Raw genomic sequence first — 12188 nt, 5'->3', positions numbered from 1 at the left:
CACAGAGTACACTGTCTCCCGAAATGCCTGATGCTGGAGTGTGGCTGCCCTCCATTTACCCTCACCGCACGCCTCTGAGAAACCCAGTCCCAGTCACCCCCCTGAGTGCTGCCTCTCTTAGCGCTCGCCGTCACCCTGACCCTAAGCGACCAGAGGAGATCGAGATGAGTGTTTTGGGCGAGACACGCTCACGAGCGATGGAATTATATGCTCAAGCCAAGGAAACGCTTGAGGACGACGATGATTTCTACACATTACTTGGAACAGCGTTGCTCTATCGACGGCAGGATTTGCACCTTCGTTCTGTCTTGGGTGATGTGGAGAAATCTCCTGATGAGAAGTGTGGCGAGGAGGATTACTACCTGGAGCTCATTCCTGACGATGTTCCCGACAGCTCACACTCCCAAGAGAACTGTCAGCAGGCCGTCTATGACATTCCCAAGAACCTCGCACGACCCGAGAATGATGACTTCTATCTTCATCCAGTTTCGGACGTTGTGCATAGCCGCTCACGAACCCAGAATAACGACGACTATCTTCACCCAATGTCAGACGTTTTGCCAAGCCTGCGACCCCAGCATGATGACGACTACCTTCTGCCCATATCGGACGTGTTGCCTAACCTGCTACCCAAGGATGATGACGACTACCTTCTGCCCATATCAAACGTTCTGCCTCATTACCCACAGCCCCAAACTGATGACAACTGTCTTCATCCGATTTACGGCATTTCCCCTAAACGTTCAGGATCCTTCCGCCCCATATCTAACAGATCACGACCTCAAGGAATCGATTACCTTAACCCCAGTTTAGATCCGACTAAACCTCACTCCATCTGTCAGGAAGCATAATTACATATTTCCAGGCTCTGACAACGTTAGGCCCTCGCCCACTTAAACTGATTCAGGCAAACCAGTTGTTTTGGTAAATCCTGAATAACTAGTCTTTGGAAATTCATGGCGTCTGTCCTATATTTGCGAAGAATCAGAAGACGTGGTGTCTGAAGATCAAACACAGCTACGCCCTGATACACCTCCAGACACCTCCAGAGTGGAATCGGGTCCACCAGAAAGCCTGGCGATGTTCCCTCTGATGATGAGTCATACCTGCACCTTGTCCACAAAGATCACACTGAGGCAGCAAAATGAGCTCCGTTGTCTTCGTCTCCCGGTTCTGGACACCCTGATTAGCGAGATGAACCAAATAATGCTTCCTGCTGCCGTACCAGCATCCTTTGAAAATCTCACTACTGCGGCGTCAGATGCTGACCAGTACCATTGTCCCACAGGCGGGAGATCTCCATGCGGTGAAGTGGTCGTGTCGTCTGCCGTTGACAACACTGACGAGCCCTGTGTCCATGATGAGTTACATGTTGCATCTTTCTTTGACAATCCTGACGATTCCTCGGCTGAAGACGAGGTGTAGGCTGAACGATTTCTATGTCTGGATCACCTTTGTTGACACAACAGCTTTGAACAGTCGCTGCTTGCTTTGCGGAATATGTCCTAATGACTGTATAGCACTGCTGGCGAGAGAGCGTCATCATTTATATCGCAGGACAGTTGATAAGGCGTGAGTCTTACTTTTGACATGCTTGTGTTGTATTGTCCCCGCGTGGGGTGTGTTGTAGAGCCTCCAGTTATTACCCGATAACAGAGGGGCATATCGGTTAAAAGATTGATACATAGTCATCTAATTGTGACAATTAAGGAAGCTTTTTTTTTATTTGTTTAATTTTATTTTAGTGTATCGAATTTGTTTCTCAATTGTATTTATCATTATACATATAAATATTATATAAAAGCATACATACATATACAAACAAATAAGGAAAAAAATAACCAAAACAAGCCTTCACGTTTTCACCAACATTTTGGCCTCGTGGCCGAATACAAAAAATATAAATAATATAAATATATATACAAATAAATAATAAAAAAATAAATATAAATAATTGAATAATAATTGTGTTTATATTGTATATGTATGCTTTTATTATTTTACCGTGTGTTGTTTTGTGTTTGCCCGAAGTAAAGTGTTAAGCGCTGATAGATCGAGATCCAGTGACGTATCAGTTGTACATATTCTTTGTTTATGTTGTTTTTGAAATTCAATTTTTTGCCGAGTATAATCCTGCTTTGCGACGTTGGTCATACTTGTGTATTTTTGTGTTTATTTAATTTGATGCTACTTACGATCCGGCGACACAAATCTACCTGCATGATTAGAAATGATTGCAGACGTCGACGACCACTGGACAATAGTGTACAAATGACAAGGACTGAACAAAATTGTTCAGAAGATAAGAAATGAACAGGAGTGTACATATGACAAGGACTGAAAAAGATTGTGCAGATAATAAGGACTGAACAGAAGTGTACATATGGTGAAACTACAACTAGAAATTACATAATTATGATAAATACAGAAGACGAGTGAACATACGATAGGGATTGAAAAAAAGGCTTCACCGGATGAAGACAGAACAAGAGATGGAATTTGATAAGGACTGAACACGATATTACATATGACAAAAACAGAACAACATCATTATTGAATATGATAAGGACTGAACAAGAGTGTTCATATGATAAGGACTGAACAAGAGTGTACATATGATAAGGATTGAACAAGACTACATATGATAAGGACTGAACAAGACTGTACATATGATAAGGACTGAACAAGACTGTACATATGATAAGGACTGAACAAGAGTGTACATATGATAAGGACTGAACAAGAGTGTACATATGATAAGGACTGAACAAGAGTGTACATATGATAAGGACTGAACAAGACTGTACATATGATAAGGACTGAACAAGACTGTACATATGATAAGTACTGAACAAGAGTGTACATAGTATAAGGACTGAACAAGATATTGCATAATGGTAAGGACTGAACACGAGATTACATTTAATAAGGACTGAACAAGAGTGTACATAGTATAAAGACTTAACAAGAGATCACATATGTTAAAGACAGAACAAGAGATTGCATATGATAAAGACAGAATGAAAGTGGACATTTCATGACGACAGAATATAAGAGTGTCTATATTATAACAACCGAACACAAATGCAATGTATTATGATAACGACGGATCGAGAGTTTACGTATTATTGGAACAGACGTCAGTTGACACAGTCATCAATCTGTAAAGCACGATATTTTAAGAGCATGATGGATTATATAGGTCCTTTTTGTGAATGTTTGGGTTGCTGCTTCCGAACTTTGCTTTCAAATAAGCAATCATATTTCTTTGCCATGCACTGCTTGATCCAACGTGTTGTTACGTGTTTGACATATTCTATTCTTATATAATTGTGACATTGGCTTCTGTACAAATCGTTTTCTTAATCACCTACACTGTGTGTAATATTAGGTCTGTTTGTCTTTCCTGTGTATGCATATTATAAAGGGAGTATTTTTCAATTTGTAATTTGAATTTCACTGCAACTTGTATTGTTCACACAGCTGTTTGGTCAATGTTTGGAACTTTGCTAATGATTTCATTGTTTCATTGCACGAAACAATGGGACTGCTATGACAACGCAGTTTCTTAAAAAAATAAACATATATACTGTTTCGTGGCGACTGCTGTGCAGACATACTTGTTTACCTAATTGATTAATGCAATGCGAGTGTCAGAATGAATAATCAGTAGTTGTCGGTGTCTCATTGGTTCATATTAAATGTTTGTCTTTTCATATCACACTGTAAATATCTTGATCATTGGTCCAGAGTGAATAGGATTGTGTGTGCGTGTTGTCCATTTCACACTGTGAATATCTTGATCATTGGTCCAGATTGAATAGGATTGTGTGTGTGTGTTGTCCATTTCACACTGTGAATATCTTGATCATTGGTCCAGATTGAATAGGATTGTGTGTGTGTATGTGTTGTCCATTTCACACTGTGAATATCTTGATCATTGGTCCAGATTGAATAGGATAGTGTGTGTGTGTTGTCCATTTCACACTGTGAATGTCTTGATCAATGGTCCAGATTGAATAGGATAGTGTGCGTGTGTTGTCCATTTCACACTGTGAATGTCTTGATCAATGGTCCAGATTGAATAGGATTGTGTGCGTGTGTTGTCCATTTCACACTGTGAATGTCTTGATCAATGGTCCAGATTGAATAGGATTGTGTGTGTGTGTTGTCCATTTCACATTGAGAATGCCTCAGTGATTGTAAAGAATTGATTCTTTTAGCTCATTAGAACACGCGAGTGCCGAGACTACTAGATAATCACGTCACGCGGGTCCGAGATTACCGAGACTATCTACGTCAGAAAGATGTACGTCATTTCTTTCAGCCACAATTCTTCTTTTATTGTAGACTTCGAAGGAAAAGAAATATCGTGTCTGATCTAACTATTTCAATTGTAAAGGTTCTTAGCGACGAATTGTTTATAATACAACCAAGTGTGTACATCGCTAAGCAACTACGTAGATACAGAAACGCCGGAAGTAGAAGAACAGGCCGTTAAGATCAACAGACCAGGCAAGGCGGAGAGCTCCATATTCTCACCATTAACCAGACGTTATTAACGCTGCAGAGAAGGAAGCCATTAACCCAGCCGTTTCGCCGTCTTGGAGGGTTCGTATACGGGAAGACGAATCAGGCAAGACATCATCAACAGAGCTGCGTTCTAGAAGAGTCATCCACGTCATCGTCGTCATCAAGTTCATCGTCGTCATGGTTCCTGTAAACATTGGTCATCATCGAAGGTCGAGAATTTTCTGCAGACTGTGATCGTCTAATGTGAATGGATCCATCGTCGTCATTTAATTAAGGAAGTATTCATTATATTTGTTTCATCACCTCCAAATTTCTAAAGAACTTTTATCGTCGTCCTTGGAATTGCAATGACTGAATGAGCCACGTTTCCGGAAAATGATCGATTTCATATCAACGAACAATAACCATAATTAAATTATTGTGAAGTGAAGAATTAAATCTAAGATATTAATGTATAACCTGAGTCAACTTTGTGCAAGACCGGGAAGCAGTTAAGAAATTATAATTCATGCTGTGGATTTCTGTTCTAAATTTCCTTGAACAAATTCAACCGATAGCTGAATTGTAATTGTAGTAAAAATATGGGATTTTAGTCTTAAGAAAGAAAATCCGCATAACATTGGGGGCTATCGTTCCGGGATCAATTCGCAATTTTCTGTTAGACCGACGTTCAAAATTTTCTAAATTGCTGGAGGCTGTGTGTTGTTGTTTATATTTTTCTCTGTGTTTGCATGTGTTGTGTTTCACCACCATCATCGTATAAGTGCATGTCCATTTACTTTCTTTTGACCTAGACGTAGCTCAACGTGTATGCTATAACACGAAAATTAAATTTACTATTAATCATCGTTAGTAGTATGTATTAGCAGTGTTTGAGTTCATCCACGACACTTTAAAAAAGGCAGATGTAGAACCACTTTTGGTAATTAGTTCCCCAGTTATTGTGGTGTTCTAAATTACAAGTGGTGAATAGCATAGCTAACACGTGCTATTGATCACACCCCGATATAGTTCGAAATTATCGCGGGTGGTTGGAGGGAGTTTGGAACCATATTTGGTAAGGGATACCTGGTTCGTTCCCGATTGATTTCCCGGAAGGTCTGAATTTTTCGACCGCAACTAATTGTAAACTGAAGAAGGTCTGTTGATCAGAGTTTCATTAGTTGTTGATGAAGGAAGTGACGTACTATAACAGTCTGGTATGGACTCATTAGTTTGATCAGAGGATCAGTCACTTGTGACTCTGTATCGCGGTATTGCTGTACAGAGGAGTCATATGTCTATAGTGTAGCTGCTTGGTAATTAGCATTAGACGACTCAGAATTTCTGCTAACTTGTCCTGGAAAGGAAAGTATTGAAATTAGCAGCGAAATGAAATCATCCGTAGTTTGACATATGGTTGAGATAAAGATTACTTGTATGTTCTTTGGTAGACTCAACGAGACACTTAGAATTCAGTTTTTATCCTCATAAATTTTCGAATTTTGTATCGATTGAACATGATTCGTTCTAACTAGGATGTAAAGATGTGATGTATTCTGATCCGCCCGCGAATAACACTCGTAGTGCTAGCGTCGAATCACATACGTCGGAAAGTAGTCATTATCGTGTTTCTCGTCGTAGGAATAAGAAACGAACAACGATAATGTCGAATGCGAATTCCTCAAATGAGGCGAACAATGACACGAATGAAAATGTCGTTGTCGGAAACACGGTTGAGCACACGGCTCATACGTCAGCCCATCACATTGTTGGTGATGAGGCGACAAATTCTAACCCTCGGTTACAACTGACCAAGAATTTGATAGAAGAGGGTACACTACTGGGCTTGAGCGGAGCCGATCTCCGTGCCTATGTGGTTGAAGAACGTGATCGCATAGAACGCGAAGAACACGTACGCGAAGAACGTGATCGCATAGAACGCGAAAAACACGTACGCGAAGAACGTGATCGCGAAGAACGTGATCGCGAAGAACGCGAACGCGAACGGAGTTTTCAGTTAGAACAGCTGAGAATCCAAAGTGCAAATCAGAATAACCGGAACAACAATGCCAGGGAGTCGAGCCAAAGCAAGGATAACTTTGATCATAAGATACCTTACCTTGAGGACAAGGACGACATTGAGAGCTGGTTTCATCAATACGAGCACTACGCAAAAGATTGCAAGCTCGTTGATGCAACCAAAGCCTCTCGTATCGTCTACTTCCTCAAGGGAAAAGCTCGCGTCATTTACTCCAAGCTCAGCGCCGAGGACGCTGATGACTATGAAACAGTGAAGCATGCGCTCTATGAAGGTTTCCAACTCACGAGCGAAGACTACCGGAAAAAGTTCCGAAATCTGAAGAAAGCACAAGGGGACACTTACAAGGAACATTTTGTCAAGCTCGATCGCTATATGAATAAATGGATTGAACTCGCGAAGTGTGGAAACGAAGTGGACGATTTGAAGGATCTAATCCTGAGGGAACAAATTTTGGAAACAGTTCCTCCCGAGTTAGCTATCCATATCCGCGATCGCAACCCACATGATGCGAAGGAAATCGGCGAAATCGCCACCACCTATCATCAAGCTAGGTCCAACACTAAAGTACCTGACGCAGACGCCCATTCTCGTGGAAAAGGAAATCGTTTTTCCAAGAATGATGGTAACGGGCGTGATGTCAAACAGAGCACGGTCATGTTTGGTTCTAGCCAGCATAGCACAGCACAACCACATAAGTTGTCAGATGAAGAGCGGACAAAACTGAGGACCAATGGCCAATGTTTTTTTTGTAAAGAACGCGGCCACCTGTCCAAGAATTGCCCCAAGAAAAGTACCACATCCGTGGTCCCGAATGTCAATGAAACGGGTCGTTCTTTTGACATTCCAGAGAAACTGGAAAAACTTTGTGAGGATTGTCAAAGCAAGACTTTCTCAGAAACGATTCCGGTCAAGGTTGATGGGAAACTAGTTCAAGCTATACGTGATTCTGGATGCACAGGAATCATGGTTAGCGCAGAACTCGTCTCTAAAGACAAATACCTACTGAACAAGAAAGAGGTCACTCTAGCGGAGAAAGGTGCGAAGAAGATGTACCCCACAGCCGTGGTGCATATCGACTCCCCATTTTTCGATGCTGACACGGAAGTGACGGTGATGGACAACCCAGTCTATCCTGTTCTGATAGGAAAGTGGTACGGAATTGGTTCCAACAAATGTTTGACATCGTTGTACCCAATCCGCGACCCCACTTGGTTCTCCGAGACAGTTGCTGCCGTGAACACCCGTGCACAGCAGAAAGAAGAAGAAAAGAAGTCTGAAGCTAGTGTCCCACCGAACCTCAAATCTCAGGAGAAGCCGTTCACTACTGAGGATTTGAAACGAGAACAGAAGGCAGATCCTTCCCTAGCGCAGATCAGGGAATTTGCCACAAAAGGTAGAGAAATCCATGGAGTCAAGTTCGTTTACAAGAACGATATTCTCCTTCGCTCCAAACTGCATGAAAATGGGTGTTACAAAACAAGAGTGGTGGTTCCGAAAAAGTTAAGACCGAAAGTGTTGTCATTCGGTCATGACCTTCCATTAGCGGGTCACCTCGGGCAAAAGAAGACTTTCGACCGCATCAATACGGAGTTCTGGTGGCCAGGTCACGGCAGTGACATCAAACGATATTGTATGTCATGTGATGCATGCCAAAGATCTACTCCTAAAGGACACACCAAGAAAGTTCCGCTAGGTCGAATGCCACCTATCAGTTCTGTATTCAAACGGATCGCCGTGGACATCATTGGTCCCATCAAACCGATATCCGAGAGTAAAAAGCAGTACATACTGGTCTCGGTGGATTACGCCACTAGATTTCCAGAGGCAGTTGCTCTCAAGGATATCCGTGCTGAAACGATCGCAGAATCGTTGTGGGAAATGTGGACCAGGCTGGGCATACCCGATGAAGTCATAACTGACCAAGGTGCACAGTTTTCTGGAAAACTGATGCATGAGGTGAATGATTTTCTACAAGTCAAGCACCACATGACAGCTCCATTCCACCCTCAATCAAATGGTTTAGTGGAACGTTTTAACGGAACACTCAAAAGCATGATGAAACGCATGACCCAAGAACAACCCAAGAAATGGGACACCTTCATCCCGGCCTTGCTATTTGCTTACCGTGAGGTACCGCAAGCGAGCTTGGGATTTTCCCCATTTGAACTGCTGTACGGCAGGGCTGTCAAAGGTCCCATGCAGATTTTGCGTCAAGCTTGGACGCAAGAAGAAGTGTCAGATGAGATGAAAACAACGGCAGAGTACGTTGTTGACTTGCGTAATCGCATCGAGAAGACCTGTGAAATAGCAAGAGAGAACCTGAAGAATGCTGCTATGAAACAGGCAAAATACTTCGACAAGAAAGCCGCGAAGCGGGAGATTGAAGTAGGAAAACGGGTTTTGTTGTTGAGACCCAAGAAACAGAACAAACTGGAACTACTGTGGCAAGGTCCTTACACAGTAGTGGAGAAGCTGAACCAATTCGATTACAAAATCAAGATTGGGAGGAAGATCAAGCTCTACCACATCAACTTGATGAAAGAGTACCAAGAACGAGACACGTCTTTCAAACATAGCACGCCAACCCAACGGGTAGACGCGCATGAAAGCAGTGAGGAAGAAGAAGATGAAGTTGTTGCAATCGTCATGGAAGAAGACGAAACAATGAGTGACGACATCTTCGCAACAGAAACTCAGAAAATGCTACCTCTGTTAGAAACAAAAAGGTCCGAATTTGTAGCAGACATGCATTTTGACAAGAATCTGAGCGACGAGAAAGCAAAAGAGGCAAGGGACATATGCATGGAATTTGAGAAGAACCTCACCGATGTTCCAATGACTACAAACCTGCTGGGTTGTAACATTGAAGTAACGGAAAAGAGGCCTGTCTTCATCAAACCCAGACCCATACCTCACGCTATGGTCGGAACAGTAGAGGACGAAATTAGCGAGATGCTAAAGCTTGGCGTGATCGAACCCGCCAATTCGCCGTACAACTCGCCAATAGTCCTTATCAAGAAGAAAGATGGGAAATACAGATTCTGTTCGGATCTACGCGCCCTGAACAACGTCGTGGTGTTTGATGCAGAACCCATCACCGACGTAGAACACTTATTCCAAAGTCTAGGAAAGGCCAAGTACTTCTCGAAGTTAGATTTGACGAAAGGTTACTGGGCGATTCCCATTGCGGAAGAAGATAAGGATAAAACCGCTTTCACGACATCAGCAGGACAGTTTAGGTGGGTGAACATGCCATTCGGTTTAAAGACGGCCACAGGTGTCTTCAACAGAATGATGAGGAAACTTCTGAACCCCATCAAACGGAAGGACGTCCATCATTTCATGGATGACGTGCTGATTGCCACCGAAACCTGGCAAGAACACATGGAAGCTCTGAAGGCAGTATTGACTAGGCTCCAAGAAGCGAACCTAGCCGCAAAGCCTTCGAAGTGTTACATTGGTTTCACGGAGCTACCATACCTTGGACATGAAGTCGGAGATGGAAAGAGATGGCCCGAACATGACAAGATTGTGAAGATTCAAGAAGCCTCTCCTCCCTCTACCAAGAAGGAACTGCGTTCGTTCTTAGGTCTCTGTAATTTCTACAGGGCCTACATTCAAGACTACGCAACCATTGCAGTTCCGCTGACTGACATGACGAAGAAATTCGAACCGGACAAGCTACGCTGGAACGAAGAACGAGAAAAGAGTTTTGAGACGCTCAAGGAAAAACTCTCAAAGAAACCAGTACTACGCATGCCGGACCACGACAAGCCGTTCGTACTGCGGACAGATGCGTCTGACAGAGGCATCGGTGCAGTGTTGATGCAAGAGCACCACGGTCAACTGCATCCTATCGCTTTTCAAAGCAAGAAGCTAAATGGAGCAGAGAGCAACTACGCAACCGTTGAAAAAGAATGCTTGGCTACCGTGTGGGGCATCACGAAATTTGAAAGATACCTCTACGGGAGACATTTCACCATAGAGACCGACCATCAACCTCTGAAGCATCTGCAACGTCAACCGTCGAACCCCCGACTCATGAGGTGGGCGATGCAATTGCAACCTCACTCATTCACTGTGAAAGTGATCCCTGGAAAGGACAATCATGGTGCCGATTACATGAGCAGAGCTTCATACTGAAGCAAGACTTGTAACTGGATGAGTAACGTATGCCACAATTATATGATTAAGTTATATAATTATACGTCTAATTCACTATTCGAATGAGAATAATTTCCCCAGGATAATTATCCAGAAGGGGGGGCCTATGTAAAGGATTGATTCTTTTAGCTCATTAGAACACGCGAGTGCCGAGACTACTAGATAATCACGTCACGCGGGTCCGAGATTACCGAGACTATCTACGTCAGAAAGATGTACGTCATTTCTTTCAGCCACAATTCTTCTTTTATTGTAGACTTCGAAGGAAAAGAAATATCGTGTCTGATCTAACTATTTCAATTGTAAAGGTTCTTAGCGACGAATTGTTTATAATACAACCAAGTGTGTACATCGCTAAGCAACTACGTAGATACAGAAACGCCGGAAGTAGAAGAACAGGCCGTTAAGATCAACAGACCAGGCAAGGCGGAGAGCTCCATATTCTCACCATTAACCAGACGTTATTAACGCTGCAGAGAAGGAAGCCATTAACCCAGCCGTTTCGCCGTCTTGGAGGGTTCGCATACGGGAAGACGAATCAGGCAAGACATCATCAACAGAGCTGCGTTCTAGAAGAGTCATCCACGTCATCGTCATCATCCAGTTCATCGTCGTCATGGTTCCTGTAAACATTGGTCATCATCGAAGGTCGAGAATTTTCTGCAGACTGTGATCGTCTAATGTGAATGGATCCATCGTCGTCATTTAATTAAGGAAGTATTCATTATATTTGTTTCATCACCTCCAAATTTCTAAAGAACTTTTATCGTCGTCCTTGGAATTGCAATGACTGAATGAGCCACGTTTCCGGAAAATGATCGATTTCATATCAACGAACAATAACCATAATTAAATTATTGTGAAGTGAAGAATTAAATCTAAGATATTAATGTATAACCTGAGTCAACTTTGTGCAAGACCGGGAAGCAGTTAAGAAATTATAATTCATGCTGTGGATTTCTGTTCTAAATTTCCTTGAACAAATTCAACCGATAGCTGAATTGTAATTGTAGTAAAAATATGGGATTTTAGTCATAAGAAAGAAAAATCCGCATAACACTGATCCAGATTGATTTTATTTCACATCACACTGGGAATACCTCATTGTCCAGATATAATGTTTTTCTTTTCATTTCACACTGTTAGTATAGGCCAATTAAGGTGGCTTTGTTGTTGTTGTTTTCATTTTCGACAACAAAAAGCTCTGTGGTTTGACTTACATCTGTTTATCTGTATTCTACATTCTGAAAACCTGAGTGTTTCAAACAAGTCCACACTATTTGCCTTAACGCATGTCTGTCTGTAAAGAACTTTCATGTTTTATTCATTTGTGTGTGCTTTTGGCTTGTGTTACTGGTTTAGTTTTAGTCTTTATTGAGTGATGAATATGATGTTTACTCGCTGCTTTATTTGTGTATATTGCATTCATTTATGTCTTACTCATTACTTTGGTAATTCATTTATGTTC

General features: G+C 42.1%; 1 protein-coding gene across 1 annotated transcript; it reads left to right on the top strand.

Moving 5' to 3' along the window:
* The first annotated feature begins 6178 nt into the window (after positions 1-6178).
* LOC138954260 (uncharacterized) lies at positions 6179-11393 on the top strand. The gene is made up of 2 exons (XM_070326143.1): positions 6179-10667; positions 11197-11393. The coding sequence occupies exons 1-2, from the start codon at positions 6179-6181 to the stop codon at positions 11391-11393; spliced, it is 4686 nt and encodes a 1561-aa protein (XP_070182244.1).
* Positions 11394-12188: the final 795 nt, after the last annotated feature.

Source organism: Littorina saxatilis, unplaced genomic scaffold (genome assembly GCF_037325665.1).
Source record: "Littorina saxatilis isolate snail1 unplaced genomic scaffold, US_GU_Lsax_2.0 scaffold_188, whole genome shotgun sequence".
Taxonomy (NCBI): Eukaryota; Metazoa; Mollusca; class Gastropoda; order Littorinimorpha; family Littorinidae; genus Littorina; species Littorina saxatilis.
Note: the sequence above shows the minus strand (reverse complement) of the source record. Positions and strands in the feature narration are given on the sequence as shown.